Consider the following 22,214-nt stretch of genomic DNA (forward strand, 5'->3'; position numbering starts at 1 on the left):
AAGTAGGGAATAGTTTCTTGCATGACGGGAGGAAGTGGATTAGGACTCAGCTTGCAGGAGAATCCAGGCAAAAACACAACAGAGACCTACACAATTCTGACAGATACAGACAAAAACCTGCAGCTCTTGAAACAGAAGAGCTAAGGGATATCACGCTAAGGGAGGTTTAAAAATAAATACCACATGATAGATTATGGAATTCCTTCCCACAGGAATACGTGCTATGACTTAGGTTGCACATATGTTCAAAAGCTAAGGACAAATTCACTGTCAGGCGGTTGGGCTAGATGGATCTTTGGGCTGACCTAGAATAAGYACTATGTTCTAAAGGAATTTATTGCAATGAAAGACAACCAAAGTTCTACTTTGAAAATATAAACCTAGAATCTAAAAAAAAAAAAAAATCTGGTGAAAAAGGTACACTGAAAAATTCATTCCATGATAGAACAACTGCAGTGAGAGACTCCGACTACTGATTTCACCAGAACCCACACCAATTCCATTCGGTCCAGACAAGGCCATTTTCCTACTACTCATTCCCCTGCGTGGGCTTTAGTGCATGAGTTCAAGTGCATCCCAAACCAGCCAAACCAAAGCAGAATCTTTACTTTAGAAAGACTTTCAACTCCACCAGCTCTTACTGAGGAAGGAAGCAGAAGGTCATCAACACCCAGTGACATATAAAGGGAGAGGCAGATTTTCTTTGCCCTGCTTTTTTTCCTACACAAATATAGCATCCACTCAAAAGTAAATTACTACTAAAAACAATAAAGTCATAGTGGAATTAAGTTGTGGGCTGAGGTGCTGGRAACTCAGGGAAGATAGGGGAGGCTCTCCAAATTACTCGCATTGTAAAACTTATTTATATTTGTTCTTTCTAGGTTTCCTCTTTCCTCATTTTGGCCACAAATAAGGTATCACAACCCTGAAGCTTCTTTAAAAAATAATAAATAAATAAATAACTCTCAACAAGTAGACATGACTAATGTATGGTTTGCACTATTCTGAACATGACTTTCAGCTTCTCCCTCTTATAAATCTCAATACATCTGACTCAATCACTTCTTTACATTTCATTAGTCAGCGTAAGGATCCCTGTAGGAGAGAACAGTGATAACATCAAATAAAGTTCACAGTTGTACCCAGAAAATAGTTCAAATAATCAAATACGAAGCTTGCCATAAATAAATACACTACAGTATTTTGTACGGAATTAATTTCATAACAGGAGACTGCAGATTAAATGGAAGAAATTTCAGAACAAAATCCTAATTCAAATAATGATTGCTTTTAAATAAAAAACACAGTCGAAACTTCACATCTKACTTCACAGTAGTAATCTGGAAAAAAAGGTTCTTCACAGACATCATCTCCGCTCAACCACTAGGTGAAAAATCAGGGCAAGCAGTTAACACAATAAATGGCAAAATCTCTAAAAGCAGGTCTGGATAAAATCTTCCAGATCTCTTCCATACGGATGGAAAAGGAAGTTCACATCAAAGTAACCTTTGAGAAGGTTACTTCATGTGCACTGCGTGGGGGACGAAATCCTTCAGGCTGCTTACACTACCCCAGAGCCACTGGTACCAGCACTAGCTGCTGAAGGGGGTATAGCCACAGCTGCCTGGGTCATCTTGTCTGGTAAAGGTCACCTGCAAAAAGGCAAGGACTCCGTCCCTTGGGGTTCAACAACAAGGGCTTACACAGAGCCACGCCAAGGCATCGGGATGGATGCTGACATACTCGGCAATCTCCCACTAGCGCCCTCCCGTCCCTAGGGCCCCAGCAGCTCAGCTTCAGTAGCCAAAGGACTAACTGGGCCATGTGTCAGCTCTGGTCGTCTCAGTAAAACATCTTGCACCTTGCTGGAGCTTTCTCGGAAGGAAMGACGAAATGATCAGCGTGAAGCAGGCACAAGGCAACTGGAGCCCGGGTAGTCTGTAATTACACTCTGCCTCACAAACGAGCGAGGGAAGCTCCAGGGCAGCCTCTGGTCAGCCAGCAAGGAGAGCCCTCCAACGTGCTCACCTGCATTAGAGCTTGAACTGGTTCTACCTGCACAGCTCTGCTAAAAGCCCTGACACAGAGAACAACTTCAAGAGGTTCTGGACAGAGATGTCTACACCTTAAAAACAGAATTTAAACTCCTTGGTTTATGATGGGTAGGAAGACAATTTCCCTGGCATCCATGATATAGATATGCCTTTATTCTAGAAGTKCAGGAAGGAAGAGGGGAGAAGCAATAAATTAAGAAGAAACTCAGTTATGAGCCCTTAAAAGAGAAATTCAGGATGAGTATGATCAGGTACCTTGCCAGAAAAACAGCCAGCACAACCATAATCTGCCAGGAATGCTGTCTGAGATACAGATACAGGTTTCAGGAGATACAGGTTTCAGGAAAGGGTGAAAAAACAGATTGCAAAGGACACAACAGACACCCCCACAGATCTGATCATCACTTTCAGATCCTAGAGAGGTATAAGCCCCCTTATAAAATGAGGTATCTTATATGAAAGGAGTATATAGAGAATAAGGAAGATGAGATGTTGAATAGCTCCAATACAGTAGGCCCTAATGCCACTAGCAGCGAAAGCAGCATCCTCATCTGATAAGGATCAGCACCCACGAGGAAGCCTGAAGCCTGAATCCAGCTCACTTAGGGGAATCCACAGAGACTGAACAGGGAGAAACTTTAGGGAGAAGGAAGGGGAAAAAAAAAAAAAAAAAGAGAGAGGAAAAAAAAGCTGCCTAACATAAAGAATTCAGCTTGCATGGAGACAAGGTCCAGCTGACAGATACTGTCCCCACTGTCTGATTTAGCAGGCCCTGCTGAACACAGCAGACCTGCAAATCCCAGCTGGTCAGCTCAGCACCTGAAACAGCACCGGGCCCGAGCCTCGCAGCAGTCACAAGCAGGGGTGACAGGCACTTCAGCTCTCCCTCTTCCCCCCTGCAAATACCAAAACGACCTTACAGTCACACACACAAAAACTGAGGACAAATGCACCCGAGAAGAGCAGCTTAGCCCTGCAGCGGCGTGCCTGGATTGGCGAAAAACGGATCTCAGCTTAAGTCTAGACCCTCAAAAGGACATACAGGGCAGGCTATACCTCCTGTTCATTGTATGGCTATACCACCTGCTCATTGTATGGCACTGAACTGACCACGACTGCTAGCCAGAGATTGTTCTGCACTTACAGAAAGGAACCTTCTGACAGGTTTATAAACCACTCGCAAAGGCTGATCATTTTATAACAAACGCAGATTCCCCTCTGTTCAAATAAAGCAACACAATCCTCTTGTCCTTCACCTTGTCCTCCTAAAGGAGGTTGTTGTGCAACCTCTTTCCCACAGGCCCATGTCCCTCAGACTACACAAATAAACTCTCCAACCAAATCAGCAGATAAATCACAGCCAGCTTAAGTGGAAAAGGATGGAGGTGCTCGTTCATTCAAAAGCTTTGATGGTCCTGTCACCAGCTCATACACAAAGGAACCTCAGGAGAACTGCAGGTTAAATGGCACCATTCTGACCTTGAGAAGATACAAGACTGAAGTATGTTCAAGTAATACTCTGGCCACGGAGGCACCAGGAGCGATACCTGCCACGCGGATTGAGGCTGCTTCTCACTGACCCAAGAGGACCTCACCACGGTTTGATATGATGCGCTGCAAGACTCGCTGTTCGCAGCTCAATCACTGCCAAGCAACAAAGGTCAGTGGTAGCAGAGAGTCAGCGCATGGACCACAGCTGAGGCCTCAGGAGCTTCAGGCTGATACTTAATAATTCCAGCAATATCTGAAGGGAGTGAGAGAGGGGAGCCCCTTTCAGCAGGCAGAACTCCTGTCAGGAACATAATGAAGCCCCAACATCCCTTTCAGGCGAAGGTGAGAAAACTCTTTGGAGTATGGTGGGAATAATGCCATCTTAAGAGACCTGAAAGAAGTATGCTTTCAGGGGGATCTTAAAAGAATTGTTTTAAAAGAATAGAAAGTTTTTAAGTATTTTAAAGTATTCTTTTAAAACAACAACAAAAAACCCTTTTTAAGTTATACTAACATGGCAGTCTATGGGAAAGGAAAGCTCCAAGTTGGTAGGGAAAGTCCAGCAGAGAAAAACAGCTTTTAGTTTCATAACTCTCAAATCTACCCGTCCTGCCATTTAAAAGGATTTCTTGCTGTCTCCCTAGAAAGGGCTGAGGTTGGGAGCATGCTTTCATAGTGATACAGCCATTTAAATGGGGAATGGCATCATTCACAAGTATTTGTGTCAGTTAAAATTTTGGCCAATAGTTGAGCTTCTAAATAGCATTCCCTTCTGCGTTTTAAGCCTGACATGCAGTTATAAATATTCGCTTGTGAAAACAGCATTATGTTTGCCCAATCCAGCATGCATCTAAACACAAGTTATTACAGCTTTACCAGCGCTGAACTAGTGAATGCACTGCTGTCAAGTTGAGAAACTCTGACGTTAAAATCTCATAGCAGAGCAAGAATTACTTGCTGATATATGATACAGTTAATATYAAATTAAATCAGCTACTCAATCGCCACTTTTAAACACAATAAAAGAACAAGGGCACTCCCTTCCCTCCTCCCCCACAAACCAAGGACCTCTATAGAAATCTAATGGGCTTATGATTGTGTCAACATCAGGTTCAGGCTTCTTATGGCAAGAACATAGCACAGATTTTTCAAACAAGCTTTCTAAAACCTGGACCAGAGAAATTACTGAATGTTCAAATTTCCTTTTTCTCATCTTTCCTTTCCATAAAATCTTTACCAAAGTTAACATTCTGGCTTTCATAGCTGCCTATTAGCATTTGCATTCTATTGATTAATGTGGTAATTCATGTTGTTTTGACAAGATACTCAGAACAAGCTGAATGTCTAAGACACATCTGAAATTCAGTTTAAAATCTGAGCCTTCAAGACCTGTTTTAACATTAGGAGTAATTAACTATTATATCCACTTTGTTGGCTAACAAAATACTTGACTGAGTGAGAGACATTGTTTGAACACTGGTGACCAGGAGATTGGAAGAGATTTTTCATATTTATATATATAGCTCTTTTCAGAATGCCTCTCCTTTCTGTATCTGTCTTCCTCAGCAGATCTGACTGGCTCAAGATCTCAATTTACCTTGGAAAAGGGCTGCTTGCACCATATCTTCTACCATACAAAGATAACTGTTTCCTCCAGTAATTGTTTAGCAGCCTAATATTTTAGATTCCATGAACATGAGATGGTTCAAAAAAGCCCAAAACTTACTGAAAAGTGGGTGGACTTCTGGAGAGTTTATACACATTTCCATCTCCTTTAAAAAGAAGAAAATATTTACTTCTCTTCACTATATTGTTGAAACAAATTCACTTGTTTTGTATAAATTTGCAAGTAAAATATTTTCCCTTTGCTATAATAAATGACATTTACATAGTTAGAAATGCAAGTTGAAAATGTGCCATTAAGCTAAACGTGAACCAGAGTAGCRAAACTTCACAGCTACAAAGATTCCTTCATTAAACCTAATGTACAGTCTCTCCYATACTTTTAAAAGCCCTGATTTATGCTTCGAAAGCATGTAGGCATTTAGAGGAAGGTATTTTTTGATATTCAGAAGTCACAAAAATCTATGAAGAGTGGTAGAAAYCTAATCTACCATTAGGAGACAAATGAATTAATATTTTGCGTTTACTGATATTGGCCAAAATTCAGCATTCTTAAGTGAAAATGATCTCAGTAATCTAATTCTATCCTTTCATAGATCTGTCTATCACAAATCAATTTGAAAACTTTCACAGGCCATAGCAAAGCTCAGTCCAGCTTCAGTGTATTTAGCCTTTCATTGTGCAAACAAACAGGTTTGATTTTCAGTTTAAAGAAAACAATTTAAACCAATTGGTATTCTAAGAAGTTTAAAGGAGTGACTTCCAGTTAAAAGAGATGGCTTCACTTTGGAATTTTTAGTCTGTCATTTTTCACAAAAGTAAGTTTAAAATATAAATCATGCAAAAAACATTTAATTCCAAAAATGACTTCCTGTACTCCTTTATGAAAAGCAGTTTAGTGAGATTTATACAATCTCAAAGACTTTCATGGAAAGACATAATTCACTGAAATACTTCAGTCAGAATACTTCACACTTCATATACTGTAACATTATTTCCAAAGTACGTTTTTATTTTCAGGAAAGCAGAGCTAGCCCTATATGCACATTTTTCTTTTTCATAAGGAAACAATTAGTCCAAGAGCCAGTAAGAGCAGGTACAGCTTTGTGATGCTCTCCAAGAGTTAATCCAGGAAAAGGTAATCTGTTTATTCAGAACAAAAACTAGGGACATCCTATATTTATTCATAAGAACATGCATTTTGATTTAAGAATTTGGAAAAGTGACAATAATTTCAATTACAGATAAGCTCTGAGCTAAAGGAGAACTGCATTTGAAGCACCTAAAAGAACATTCCTAAATTTAATTAAATGGGCCTTCAAAAACAAATAATAAGCCAGACAGAAAGCGTCCATYAGATACCTGGTTTTCACTTCCTTTCCTAAAAACACCACACAAACCCAGGACTTCAGAGTCATTGCAGCAAGTCTTCACCACCCACCCTCCATAACAATGCAAATTTTTATTTAATTTGAAAGTAAAGCCATAACCCACTGTGTAACATCCCACATGACAAGGATTACAGTCAACTTTATTACTGMGGATCAAAAGGAAACTTTAAAAATTCAAGTCTATTTAATAAAGATGGCAAGGTATTAAAAAAGTGAATCGTTAAGGACACCCATTCAAATTTTCATTCTGAAAGACGTGAAGACCAACGGATCAAACAATGACAAAGATATCATTAGTGGGTTAATAAATACTTAAATATCTATAGTATAGATAATATTACAATAAATATCTAATATTTAGATAATTAAATGAATATTTAGGTTAATAGCTAAAGCTATTTGTTTTACAGAACAACTCAAGGAGAACACTTTATACCATTATCTATATGGGGCCTCCCTAAACAGCTCTACCACTCTCTCCTCAAATCATATGTGCTTACTTAAAACAGACATGCTTTTATTACTTTTTCCAGAAATCAGGTCTGTGATTTTATTCACCTCCAAGTAAATATTTCACAAAAAAAAAAAAAAAAAAAAAAAGTATTGAGCCACAAAACCAACACCTATTCAGGATGAGGGCTTTATAGGTCTTATTTTCTAACAAAACAGCTTTAGTGCTTTTGAAGAAACACAGGACCCATCTTCACAAGTATTCCTAAACCAATAAAATGCAGAGTATTTGGAGGATATACAGTTTTTAATGCTGCACGTGTTCCACCATAGCCCCTCCAAAGGCCTACTGGGAATATGAACCCTCAATCATTCCGAGTCTTGACTTACCCCCCTGCACCTGAAGCCAAACTGCTCCTGCTCTTTTGACCAAACTTCAGAGTTCAGCCCTAAGGCTTTGGAAGCCCGTGATTCAAAGCTAAAAACAAGATCTACAGTAAGACTTTTCTTTGTTCTTATTACTCCAAAATGCTTAATTTACATTTAGAAGTCACTAGTGCTCTCTGGGCATCCCACTTTGTTTCTTTTACTTTTGCAATGAATTTTTCCAGTATGAAAGATGATCCAAGCAATGTGCAGTTCAGTGTGAGCTCACAACCAAGTCAGCCAGACATGTGTGAAAGTCTCAACCCCTGTACAAGAAAGAAAGGAAAGTTACAGCAGGATAAGACACACACAAAACTACACAATGGTAACTTCACCTGCACAAAGGGGAAAAAAAAAAGAAGTCTTATGCAAGCGTCTTATGCAAGCGTTCRTGGCCTAACTACCAAATCCTGACAAAAAACAATAAAATGTTGTTTCTAAGTAATACGCACACACGTTGGTCTCTAGCAGTCAACCRGATCAGAAAATACTACATGACAGCGATAAGAATCCCAAGTTTAAACAAGGCACTGATCCTTTCCTTTAAACACAAATTACACTTTCCAGTTAAACAGAAGTCATACAATAGCTGTGCCATAACACTGTGATGCCCAAGTAAAGGCTAGGTAGGTGCATTTTGATTTAAATTTTATGGAACTGATTTAAAAGTTTAAAAGTTTTCTCTTTCGTACTTTTTTTTTTTTAATTACTATTTGACACTCATAACAGATAAATTACAGTTTTCTCCTATAAAAGTGAATTTCAAATAACAGTAGTTGTCTGATAGACTAGGAAAAGAAAACATTTAATTACGTCCTTAATGCACACTTAATTACAATATTCCCCAGCAGGCTAAAACATCTCAACCTCTACGGAATCCTCCAAGAGTGAACAATCATTTTCCCGCTGTTCAGCCCATGACTAAGAAACACAATGTAGATGAGAGACACGAATCCTGCAAGATCCAAGTTTGGATCCAAGAGAACAGGCAGATTCCAGCAGAGCTGCAAGCAGCACCGGCCCTGCCGAGCCCAGCCCACGGCCAGCGCGCAACCCAAGTCACAACCCATCAGTGCACCAGGAAGGGAAACGTGTCCAGGAATGGCCATGTGGATAACCAGGGGCTGTTCCTCACTTGCAAAATTCAATCACATTGCATCTAATTGCAGCTCATCACCRCAAATGCCAACTCAATTAAGAAAATCCATAGATTGCAGAAGTTGCAAAACAGCTAAGCCAGCTGTTTTTTGAAAGAAGCCACAGACATGAGTAGTGTTGGATACTGACCAACCTCTGCATAAAATTGTAATTCTGCTTACAACTATAAAGGAAAATATTTAACTCACAGATTTTTGGGACCTCCTTAATAATTATATTTTGAAGTGCTTCCRTCATTTAAACATAACCAGCATCTCCAAGGGCAGAATTACATAGGCTCTCAGCTCCTAGAAACCAAAGCCCCTCAAAGGCCAAGTCACCAAGTACTGAATTATCCCAGCCACTAAATGCACAAACTATGATAAAACAGTTGCTTTCCATTACACTTCACCCTCCAAATGTCAGCTAGATTTTTTCTCTTCCAGCTTATTTTGATGCTTATAATAGCAAAAACATCCAAGTCAATTTATGCTTTCAATTACAGTACAAAGCTATTGGCCTAAGACAGCTACTCTTAACTTGCATGTTAAATTAATTTTTTTTTTWAATTAAAAACACTACAGTAGAAACTTAACACAGACCAAGTTGCTGGAAATAACTGGTGCTTATACCAACTCTAAAACATTTTAATAACTGGCGCAAAATGCTTTTCCCAGTAACTCTCTTGGCAGGAAGCACTGRTGTTTTACCAATGCCCCGGCATCCTTTCAGCTCAAAGATCCCCTCCTGCTATAGGAAGCAGAGACTATTTAGGCAGATTTCTATTTTCTAAATAAACAGGAATGACATGGAGTTTTCCTTCAGTCAGGACCCATTTTTAAACTACAAAGAATTCTTCCAGCCTCCCAAAAGACTTCAGGTTTTCTTAAAGGAAATGAAAATCAAAATTAACCAATTAATATTAGAACAGTTGCACTGTCACTGCCTTCCCTTACTGGGGCTTTGGAGAATGCAGGCACCTGAACAGCTTATGCCACAGCAAATGTAGATGCAAGAAATAAATCTTYGGGAGGCAAGGCTTTTCAAAACCTGACATAGCAAAGCAACAAGCAGCCARTTTAGATGGACAGCTAATAAATAAAACAGAAGCCAGGGCCGGTTTTATTAAGAATACCCTAAAAATCTACTGAGATGCAGTATCTACTGAGATACATTAGATAATTTTTAAAAGGTGCTCCTGAAATAACTCTGACCTCMCAAAAAAGATTTAGATCTTATCAACACTTCAAATCTTTAATGGCTTTTCCTGCATATCTGGATAATATCATTTTTAAGTAAAATAACACATTTCAGATTGATGGTCAAAATACAGKATTTTACATGTGCTACTTTTCTTGAGGGAGACATATATCTTTGGACAAAAGAGACTGAGAGATCTAAAATAAGCTGAGAAGCCAACTATGTCCTAATTAGTACAGGAGAGTATAGGAGTAGAACTCAATTACAGGTGTTGGCAGCCTGGGCTGGGACCACAAACCAAAGCCGTGACAGTGACCCCAAATTTGGCCTATTTTTTGGTACTCCTTGATTCCTTAAAACTCCAGAAAAACAGATGCTCAGAAGCCCGGCTGCTGTGAGCTTAGATCCGAAAGAAAAATTTAACAAACGGTGGCAAGTCCCTCCAGCGCCTCAGAAAGCAGTCAGCGCCGCTGGATCCCTGCTCCAAGGTCTGCAAATAGCAGCAGCCACACACGGCTGCATCATTTAGGAGGTAACATGTTCATGCTCTAATTTAGTTAATGCATTCTAATACAAAGCTTCCTTTCAGTGGCATCATTTCTTAACAGCTAAGTTTAGCCCAAATAACTTTATTACCTCGCACTTTTTGTGATGACCCCTTAAGATCAGGTTCAACAAGGGAGATACCTTGTAGACTGTCAGGGATGATATCAGCTGTCTTGGTTGAGCCCCATTCAGTCCATTCTCCCCTCACCTTCCCATCCTTCTTTTCTGTTGCTGCTGATAGCCAGACCCTTGGCTTTCAATACACAAATGCTCTGMACTCATTTGAGCTCTTGTATTTTTGAGAAAGTGACACCCTGCTTACTGAACCACACTTTTCAAGCGAGAAAAAGGATTAGGCAGCTCAGTTTGTTTAACTGGACCAGGACATGCTCCAAAACAAATGCAACCAAGATTTTTTATTATTTTTTTATTATTATTAGATTTTTTATTATTATGATGATAGTGAATCTTTCCTTCTACATGAACATTTTCCACTAGTAATAAGATAAGACATGGCAACTATTAGGACTGGGTATAACAAAAATATTTGTTTTATGAAATGCCTGTAACTGCAGACTGAAAGCTACACTTGCTGAAGAACAGCCTGTTCCAAGGGCAGCATCATAAGCTCCTATTCAGGGAGCACTGCCTTTAAAATGCCACACGCTGCACGGGTATCTGCTGTCAGACTGACTCCCTCTCACTGACCAGGCCTACACACCACTATTATAATACACTTGTACCAGTACACAATAGGTTACTTGAAACAAGAGAATTTTCTTTGTAAAAGATGACCTATTAAATCATACTAAATCACTTCAAAATCCTCCTTGATTAATATATTAGCTTCTCAATTACATGTATTTATATGAAATAGAAACTATATATCAAATATTTCATCTGTAAAGACTGCACATAAGAGTAATTAATCTATTCTTCTCAATAAAATGGATTCAAAACTTAATAGTACCTTCCACTATACAGCCAGAGGTGGTTTGGTTTTGTTTTTTCCACATAGATACCAAACATCATAATTTTGAGAACTGTGCTAACAACTCTTCTAGTTTAATTCCAGTTCATGTCAATCCATTCCAATCCATCTAGACAGCTGAGGAGAGTAATGTAAATACTGTATATTWAGAGCCACAAAGTTGCACTGATTCTGTATTAAGCAATTAATATTCACATCATATTTTCAGCAGAATACTGAATGTAGCTACCTTTTAAATGTCTGAGAGACAAGAAATAAAGCTCACTTAGAAGCACAGCCGTGATTTCTAGAACTAACAGACACTATCAGGTTTATGTGTTTCATCCAAGGCTATCTAAAACTGAAAAGCAAACATTTGCTCCTGTGGTTCATGGAGGTCTGTTTTCTTTCCTGGCTGCAAGTGGTGCAAATTGTCCTYTGCTGGGTTAGACACAGCAATATTGACTGTGCTACATGGGAGGAGATGCTGTAGCTCAGACTGCGAGATGAGGCAAGCAGCTGCTATAATTAAAAGGCTTCCCAGATGCCACCTCCCACTTTTTGGAAGCTGGAGCTCTATTAGTTGCACAAGAATCAAAACCTAAATGTGCAAATGATTAAAGGCCTGGAACATCTCACTTACAAGGGGAAGCTGAAGAGAGCTGGGACTGCTTAGCCTCAGGAGGCGACGGCTTTAGGGGATCGTATGAACATGCACAGACACTTGATAGCAAGTGCAGGCAAGAGCCAGTCCTTTTTCAGTGCCCATGGCAGGACAAGATGCAACGACCAGAGGAAACTCCACTTACAGAGAAGAAAAATCTTTCTTATTAGTGGAGTGGTCAAATACTAAAACAGGCCATCCAGATAGGCTAAGGAATCTCCACCCTTGGAGATATCCAAAACCCAGCTAGACCAGGCCTGAGCAACCTGCTATAATGGATCCTGGTTTGCCAGGAACAGGGAAGAAGTCACCCTTCCAACTTCACATGTGCTACATGTCTGTGAAACATCTGTGATCCTGCTGGCTTGCAGAAATACTCTGAACAGATGTAGCAGGAGCAGGCTGGAGCACCAACAGCGTGAATTGTGCACTGGTATTTTTTACAAGTCACTTCATCAAAGCCAAAAAGAGCCACAGAGAAAAAGATGAGAGGAATTAGCATGGTTTTGTGGAAAGAAAAAAACAGTCACATGAGCCTCAAAGAGTATGTTTAAGTTTTATTTCTGAGGGTCTTAATATTACCCTAAATAGTATATGCAGTTCTAGCAGTTTCTAGAGGAAAACTTTTCCTTTTATTTCCTATTCTAGAGGAGAGTTGCACAGAACAAGCCATAGCTGAAGACGCAGAAGAAATGGCATGGAAAAGATTTCTGCTGCTTCAGAGATTAGTCCATGGGGCATGGGGGTCTATCAATCCCCAGAGTACCAGAGTCAGAGGCACGAAGGGGCTTCCATCTCCAGAATAATCTTGCTGGAAGACTTTGAGCTAAAATTAGCCTTACACCAGTGTTTCTATAGATTCTGCCTGTTCTGCATGTGARTATTAATGGCCAAGTAGCAAACGATCATGGACATGAGTCACTGACATCACACCTTACCCTTTACCAAAGTTACGGGTTTCACTGGAGTGACAGAAGGGAAGGAGGCAGTGCCAACATTAACTTGTTGATGGTATTTTGTCAGGACTTAATGAATTTCTGGCTCAGGAAGGAACATGTACAGGCCCACGATCCTGCTGAACATGTAAAAACTCAAGCTGGCGATGATGGCTTTTGTCTGAGCTCTCAATTCTGCTCAAAATATCTTGTTCTAATACTACACCTAACCCCAGTTCCTCCACAAACACTTTTTTTTTTTTACTCACTAGTCTGCTAGTCCCATTTGAAAGTTCACTGTCACGTGGGTTTGTATATAGAATTAAGGACACAGGCAAATCATGAGAGTCTTTATCCAAAGGAGACAGCAGAAGACACCAGCTAYGGAAGTATAAAATTCACTTAGAAAGGTGGTTCTTTATCTCTCTGCATCTTCTGTAAAAGCAGAGGACCTCTGCAAATTTACTCATTAACAAACAAATTACRTTTGGAAGAGGGACAGAGCTGGCCTCCTGTCTACAAAATTGCCCTTTTCTTCTGACTTCAGGCAGCAGTTTTTGCCCCACTTCCCCCAAAACGGGGCAAAGCAACAGTCACCGATAACCTTCCTTAGCAAAGGGGCAAGGTGCCACAGACCATTCTCCAGGCAACTGAGAAGTTCCTTCTCTCCAAGTATCACCCTCAGACACAGCACTCRGACAAAGCTGAGTCTTTCAACACCTTCTTTCAGGTTCCCTACTCTTGCCCAGTCTTGGGGTACATTTGGTTGGCTCTGGCAGAGCTCTCCAGCGCACGGAGATTCGTGCCCTACGGAAGCGGGCGCATGGCCTTCCCGATGGGCCTGCYGCAAAACCCACCAGCTCAGCTCTACACAGCAACACTCTGCTTATTTTACAGGTACCTATTTTTTAAAAAATGCAAAGCTCTCAACACTAAGAGCAAAATAGAAAGGTTTTTAGTTCACAGTTTGATGTAGAAATGCTTATTGGCACAGTGAGCCGCGACGAGCTGCTCAAGAGTGAAGGCAAAGTGGTCAGGGATGAGCAGCCTAGGCAGGGGACAACTCATTCAAGSCTCGGCCACCAGCCTGGGAACAGACTCGCTGCAGCCCCTTAGTAAGGCTCTCTTCGAGGATTATGAAGTATCTACATGTTTTAATGAACAATTTCAGGCAGTGCTGTCTTCAAAAAACCTACCACAAGGCAGATTCACTCACTCCTTCAGCTTTGAATCACTACTTTGACCTGTATTTCATGGTTTCTCTTCTACAGATGCCAATCACACACCTCACAGTTTTCCATTCTCTGTATTGCGGAGAAGTCTTTGTTTCAACAAGTTTGTACGGACGACTTTGCAGATCAATGGACAGTCTGCCTCAAAACTCATATTTGTACTTACAGACATTCAAAAAGCCATTTCTCCTTAGAAAACAAGAAAAAAAATCAAAAAGCCACTTAAGTAGGTCTTAAAGAGTTAAATTGGAGCTAGCTGTCAGAAGTCTGAAAAATTGCTCTTGGCTATTTGTCCCAGATTACTGAAAACTTAAAACACCAGAAAAAAAAAAATCACATAAAACTGATTCCAGCACCATAYCACTGGTACTACAGCTCAGAAACCTCTAACCCAGAGTTTGATTATTTCCATACTTCTTTTTACACTGGCCCACTACTATATAAGGCACGAGGCACCAAAAAGCACAACTAAGCACAMTCAGTAATAATTCCACTTCTGAGTGAATATCTTGCATTATCTCATTTTTCAGTTATTCTAAAACCTAATGCTTGGTCTACATCATTAAGAAACTGTAAACAAAAAAAAGGAAGCCAAAGAAGGATCATTTTGCACAAATACACAACTCAACCATTTATAAAGTTATAGACTAATCTAAAGAGTAATCATATTTACAGATGCAAGTTGGAATTGTTTCACTGATGTAACCCCATTGTATACGAATGCAGAATAAGCACACTATGGAATTGTATCAATATAAGTCACTTGACAACAAGCAGGATAAGTATCTGTAACACAGAAACCACTTAGACTTGCTTTCCGAAGACTTTCACTTTTCATGTTCTTTAAAGGTACTTTAAAGCTCACAAATTGCCAGAGAGCAGAGAAAGCAAAGACAATCACCAGACTGATGAGGAGTTGAGGTATTTCTCTGTCATAGATAACAAATCTTGGTTTTAGAGACGAATGCAGCTAATCACCCTCCTAATTTTAAAGCTAAGAAATCACAGTTCACACAGATGAAACTGGTATTTCTATTATTAAGTGATATGTAAAGCAGTGCAAGGGATCTAAGTTTTTCTTGTTAATAAATTTTATGCTCAGTGTTACGTATGCAATGCTGCATCATTCATAACATGCAAGGCAAACCTTCATAAGCCAGAAGTGGTAGGTACACTAGCTAATTCAAAAATAGTATTTTAAAAGATCTGCCGCCTGTGGTTATAAATGTGAATTCTAAATTTGGCTCTTACATAAAGAAATCCTAAAGGTTCTGTGCAAGAATAACACACTGGGACTGGGTGCCTTCCCAAAATACAAATGATAATTAATGTTCATATTCTGTCATAAAAATTAATGGAACATCAACATAAACATCGCACATCGACTCTGTGATAATGAGACACATATATCAACTTACAAGGCTGCTGCAATGATGGTTTTTTGTTTGCAAAGCTATAATATGCAGTATTAACTGGAAAGCAACAAAAGTTAAATTGTAGCGATGGCCTTACTAATTGGTACTGCACTTTGTGTTTCTTTTACTCTATCCCAATAAGCAGATAAGATTAGTAAGATGATTTAAAACTGTGCAGAGAGCTTATGAAGTTARCGAAACTGTGAAAAGCCACAATATCCATCAATATGTAAGCCTGAGTTCTTCTACCAATCCAACTGCAGATTTACACAATTTTGTTTTGCTTTTAAAAAATGGTAGATGATTCATATATTTAATAAATATGAGTGCAGGCACTGAAACATAGAAGAAAAACTGCATCATAACCTCCTAGGCATCAGCCTCATGAAGGGACTGAGCCATATTCCTTGACTTTAGTACTGATCTGAAACTTTAGTACTTTAGTACTGATCCTTTAATACCGGTTCTTTAGACTGTCCTTTAGTACTGATCTGAAACTCAAGGAGAGACGGAAGGAAGAAAAAAAAAAAAAGATGAGGAAAAAAATGGAGAAAAAAAAGTAGCTGTGTACTCAGTTACACACTAAATACTTAGTTTTGCAAAATATATGCTTTAAACATAGAAAAAAMCCAACATTTTGTAAAAATGGGATCTTGACAGTGAAAATTGGTAACTTTCACTCAATTCAAAGGAAAAAAAGAAAAACACAGGTGTGGTCTCAGGTAGAGTTGAGGGGAGCAMAGAGCTATTTTACAGATACTGCTTAAGAACATAAATTATTTTGGTGTCACACACACACTCCATGAAAGTCTTGGATATTCCTCTCCATACAATCCAGGAACTGGAATCCTATAAAGAAGACTTTAAGATGTATACTTAAGAAGAAAACAGCTGTTCAGAGTTAAGTGGTAAAAATTGCTCGGCGGTATGTGCATCATGACGGATTTAGAAAATTTATCGCCTATAGAAACGTATCAATCCATCACATGAGAACTACAACAGATTTCAAGCCACCTGCTGAGAGATATCGCTAGTGCTTTATGACTGATACAAGGATTGAGGAAAAACCACCCACCCTTAAGCACTTACTGTTAGAGATGAGATTTAAAAAAGCCAAAAACCATCAGAAATATTAGAAAAAAATATGCCATTACTCTAATTCTACTGCTATTGCATTCTAGTCATTCAAAGATATGCTTGAAATCAGAGCAAAGTTTTCCACAGGTACATAAGATAACAAGCATCACTACAGCACCCTTGAGTCGCTGCCCCTGCAGTGCAACTGCAGCCTCCAGCAACAGGTACTGCCACCTTCACGTGAACCTGGCACCTCCTGCTGCCACCTCCAGATGCAGGTTGGTGTGGAGGCAGGAGGGGGTAAAAGCAGCCCAGTGGGACAGGCARCAAGTTGGACAAGAGCTGCCATGTCCTTTTAAGTATTCCATACTACATACACATATACACACACACACACATACATATATACATATATCACCTTTAAATTTCCCCAAAACTTTACTTTTCTGAATAACACTGTCCACCAGTGGAGAATTATATTACAACTATGGGAAGGCTTCCATCTAGAAAATGGCATTAAGTTATTGATCCTGCAAAGCTAGCTCCCCACAAAGAACAGAGGCCATATGACGGCTGCCTAATGCCGTCAGACGCACTCTTTCTCAGAGCACAACAGCTTCCAACGATTGAAGTGCTCTGCCTCAGAGCACAGCGCAAGTCATCGAGCACTGTCACAGCAGCCAAGTGGTTCAAAGAACCCAAATATCACAACCCAGCTGGAGTTCAGGAACTCCCTCAACACCTACTCAAGCAAAAGAAGCCCCAAAGGAAGATCAGTCCTTCACCTGACCCTTTCTTCCCCTGGTCACTACTAGAGGGAGACTGTTGGGTGGGAAGGTTCTTTCACATAATCCAACCCTCCATTCACTCTCAAGCAGCAAATGAGGAAATGTCATTCCTGCAGTATGAAKTGCGACAAAACACTAAAGCTGGGCTTTACTCTTGTGAGGGGTGACCACCACTGAATCAGTGTGATACAGCCCAGAACACRAGAAGAGGAAGAACTTCTTTCCCGTGAGGGTGCCAGAGCCCTGGAACAGGCTGCCCAGGGAGGCTGTGGAGTCTCCTTCTCTGGAGATCTTCCAAAGCCGCCTGGCTGCCACCCTGTGCCCCGTGCTCTGGGTGTCCCTGCTGGAGCAGGGGGTTGGACTGGGTGATCTCTAGAGGTCCCTTCCAACCTCAATCATTTGGTGATTCTGTGAAGAGCTAGGCAGAAGTGTGGGCTGAAGACAACCAGAACTGCAGGGAACTCTTTGAACTGTGCCTGGTGTSTGACCTACTTCCTATAAGTACCCTCTTCCCTGAAGTAAACAGAGAGAAGTTCTCCAGATCGCTCCAAGAGAACACTGCTCAGCGGCACCTGCATCAACCTGAGATCTGTKCAGATCTGCATCCCATCATCCATTCCACATGCACAGGTGAGATGACCGGCACATGTCAGCAGCAGTTGCACTTCTTAGTTTCACTTGGTCAGCTGATACTTTTTATTTTGCCCTTCCATAGAATCAGCATTATAAAACTCCAAATCAAAAACCCTAAGAATTCAAAGCAGAATAGAGAAACAGATTTTAAAGACAAGCAATTTCATCATACTTAAAAAAAAAAAAAGTCAGTTTAAAAACAACTGAAGAAAAAAAACAGATCATTAAATTACTGAAGCAGCAGATCATTAAATTACTGAAGCAGAGAATTAAGGCAGCAAAACAATAAAAATAACAAAAGGAGAGACCATCGGAGATGGATTACAGACCAACTAATGTAAACTCTGTGTTGAAGTTCTGGAGTAGGAAACGACAGAACCGCTCACCTAAAGGCAAACTTTTGAAGTAAAGCGACACAGATGAGTAGCCTGACCCAGTTCCCACTTAGTGCCACATCTGCTGGAGCACATGGTACAAAACTTTGTTTTAAACATCAGTCTAACACTGAAGTACACACCAAAGAAAAGAAGCAAAAAGGTCTGGGGAGAATGACAAACAGCACAACTGCCCTAGCAATAACACCCTTGACAACAACTTAACAAGGACAGAGCTGTTCAAAGAGGGAAGGTCTGCTCATCACTAAATGCATGGGATTGGTGTCAAACTACCCCAGAAGAGTGATCACTAAGAGCAATTAGAGGATTACACAGTYTGCAAGGAAAACCTGTTCAATCTGGTGCTTTGTAATACACAAGGGCCAGGGAATACACATGTCAACCAGGGGATTTTCATCAAATCCAAGCACCAAAGATCAATATATAGACCATCACAGAAGAATGCATGATATGACAAAAAGTTTCCTCAAATTTTTGGAAATTTAAAAAGATTATGATATTCTAGAACATACTGATTAAAAAGCCTTCAGATCACAAAACTGCTAGWATTACTCTCATGAAGGTCAAAAGATGTTATGTCTTTTTAAGTATAACTGTAAGTAGTTCACAGGCACAGAGAGGGCTGAACCCTTAATTCAGTGTCTTGCACTGTAATGCTAAACAATGAAAAATAATAGAAGAGCACGCTTGAGCAGTAGATTAAACAAGTGGACCTTCACAATACCATTTTGACCAGACAATCATTTCGGAGAAAAAGAAGTGTCATTAAGAAAAAGTAAATCCTTAAGAGTAATAACTAATCCCATAAAAATGGAAGCATGCACAAGAACAAAACACTGCCTGAGCTAAAAGTGATCCAAATGTTAACAATTGGCAAAGGCTGAAAATCCAGCAACCTATTAGACATGGAGCAAGATTCTGAACACTGGATAAAAGTACTTAATCACCTGGGAGATACAATAAATCACTATGTCCATCAGCATCAGAAGGTAACACATCAAATAACTCTGAAATGTAGTGACAGACACCACAATGTGTGGCCAGGAAACCAACTGGTTACAAGTAAAAACTACTGAAGAGAAACCTCAAGAGAAAAGCTTATCAGCAAAGGCAGCATCTCCACAACAAGGGCAGGCTGAAGCAAAGTTTTGTTTCAGGCATTCACTGCTGCTTGCAAGCAGAGCAGGAAGAATAAAGAGGAGATTTCTTTAAGCTTTACAAAGGATAACACAAATTTGAGATAATAATGTTATTTAAAAAAAAAAAGATATTTGTGATACTATCTGATAATACTACAAGTCACAGCCACMCAGGATTCAGAAACTAAAAAACAATTTACCAAATGGCTTATATATCCAAAATGACATTGTCTGGATGGGAGTATCATTGTCAGAGACTGACACACTGTATTATCAAACTACCACCACCTCCTTAACTCTATCCACTCATCATCACACTTGCATTAGAAGTCATTCATAAACAGTAGATTATAAGGGTTAAAGAGGAAAAAAAAATAGTTTCCCTCCTCCTCCAGAAAACAAAACTGCATTTTATTTAAAGTTGCTACTGAAATCCATAACGCAAAAATCATTYAGTAGTTTATGGATGTGCCTTCAGCTCGGCTTCCAATCTGCCTCATTCGCTGGGTTTGTTTTACAAGCAAGGAAAATTAAACTTCAAATACACAGGCATAAATTGGAGWCATTCCCTGCCCTGAGAAGAAACAGATCAGGAGGCACAATGTAACCTGCCTCTGCCAGGGGAATACAGACTATTGTATATTAGAGTCCATCTGTTAAGTAACGACCCATGCAGAATGCAACGCTACTGCAGCAGCTTCCCAACCAGTTTCACATTCGTGCAAGTCTCCYGATGCCGAGCGCGCTGCTAAACAAGCCTGCATTTATTTTTTAAATACAAGCAGTTTGCAGCAACAGCAACTAATTAGTAGCTAGATAGCTGCTATAGTAACCAAGCACTGTAATAAGCATTTTAAATCCTCCAAATACCAAAATAAATTTTAAAACCCTAAAGAGGCAAAGCAATGTTAGTCCACTTGCTGCTGTATTAACGATTGGAATTAAAAGAAGCTTAAATATCAGTAAGTAAAACAAAAAGAGAGAGAAAACTGGGAAAGAATAAACATTTTTGCATTGGTCGTGATCTACATGGAGCCACTTAATGAAATGACTCCATGTCATCCCCTTTTCCAAGTAGTACTTCTGAAGGAAGGGGTAATAATCCTAAAGTTATGATGACTTGCACGACACTTGCACAAAAATATTTATTTACATATCATCCTCCAGCCAGGTGCCAAAGAGCTTGTAGAGAACAGTGGGGAATAGCCACAAGATTAATGTGTTGACATATCCATAGGCGCTTTAACTCTGCGTGCAGCTATAAACACCAAAATGATCTGACCAAAGCCCGTCTTGCTCTGCATGCTGCAGCTTTCCCATTCAGCCTGTGCTAGGTCAAATGCAAATAACTGTCACACAAACAGAGGGACACATCCTCGCAGAGTGCTGGAGAAGAGCTATATTCTCTTCATGACTTTGTATAAAACGGGTATAGGTTGGAAGAGCTAAACTCGTCTGAAACAAAGGCAGTTTCAATTAATTGCCATTCAGTTTTGAGCAGTCATTTTCCTATCCTGCTTTATATGCAAAAATAGAGGATATTTCATTGACCAAACCGCTTCAAAAGCTTCGCTGCAGCAAAGCTTGCATTCAGAAGCAGCACAAAATTGCACATAATTGAAAGTGATTCATTTTTAGATTCACTCGCTTGGCTTCTGTAGGTTCCTCAGCCTTTGGTGTAGGTAGCGCAAAAACATTAAGTCATACAGTCCTGCAGTAACTCTTTCACTCCATGAAGTGAGCAAATGACTAAGGAGCTACATCCTCACATCCCGCCCTTGTTCCCAGCTATTTACCCGTGCACAACGGTGTTCTACAGTGCACGGACCTTCCACAAAATTAGCAGTTCTTATTTTGGGAACGGGAACGTGCTCTGGAAAGCGTGACATTATAAAAGGCACGAGCAAGCCCGCACAATACTGCAATACAACTAACTCTTTATTACTGATCCTCAGGCGTATTAAAGAAAACCTTGCAAAACCTCCTTCCTCCTCCTTTCCCCTCCACGGATGGAAAAAATAAAGGGATAATTAAAACAAAACAAGCAAACTAGCTGCGAGCTAAGGGGGTTAAATCCTTCACGCACTCCAGCCTCCAAGGGAAGACCCCGGCTCGGGCTGCCGGTTTTGACGGTCGGCCGTTAAACGGCGCCTCTCCGCGCACGGGGAAGGCGCCGGCTCGCGGGGCAGCGCCGCCAACTCCGAGGGGCAGAGGCGGCCCCGCCGCCGCCGCCGCCGCCGCGGGGGGCTCGGCGGCCGCTGCGGGGGGCGCCGCGGGGCCTGGCGGGGCCTGGCGGGGCCGGGGCTCCCTCCCTCCTTCCCTCCCGCCGGGCCCGGGCCCTGCGCGGCCGCCTGGGCGTCACCGCGGCCGCTCACCAGGTTGAGCACGGTCTCCACGATGTCGCGGTTGGTGACCTCGCCGACCTGGATGAGCCCGATGAGCACGGCGAATTTCATGCGGATGTTGCGGATCGGCACCGACGGGTTGATCATGCCCGCGGGCAGCACCACGGAGCCCGAGCCCGACGCCCGCAGCTCCCCCATGGCCGCGGCGCCGCCGCCGCCGGCCCCGACYGAGATGAGTCCCGCGGGCTGCGGCTCCGGCGCCGCGAGCGGCTTCTCGCTCGCCATTTCCCCGCCGCCGCTAGC

General features: G+C 40.9%; 1 protein-coding gene across 5 annotated transcripts in view; it reads right to left on the reverse strand.

The window, feature by feature from the left end:
- NBEA (neurobeachin) overlaps positions 1 to 22,196 on the reverse strand; it is a 462,643-nt gene extending 440,447 nt beyond the window's left edge. For 4 of the 5 annotated variants that reach the window (XM_026033944.1, XM_026033943.1, XM_026033942.1 and 1 more), the window contains exon 1: positions 21,942 to 22,196. In XM_026033944.1, the coding sequence (XP_025889729.1) occupies positions 21,942 to 22,196 (255 nt within the window). The remainder of the gene's footprint in view (positions 1 to 21,941) is intronic. The other variant, XM_026033945.1, reaches the window with a different exon arrangement.
- Positions 22,197 to 22,214: the final 18 nt, after the last annotated feature.

Source organism: Nothoprocta perdicaria, unplaced genomic scaffold, assembly GCF_003342845.1.
Source record: "Nothoprocta perdicaria isolate Ctin4 unplaced genomic scaffold, notPer1 scaffold_137, whole genome shotgun sequence".
Lineage (NCBI taxonomy): Eukaryota > Metazoa > Chordata > Aves > Tinamiformes > Tinamidae > Nothoprocta > Nothoprocta perdicaria.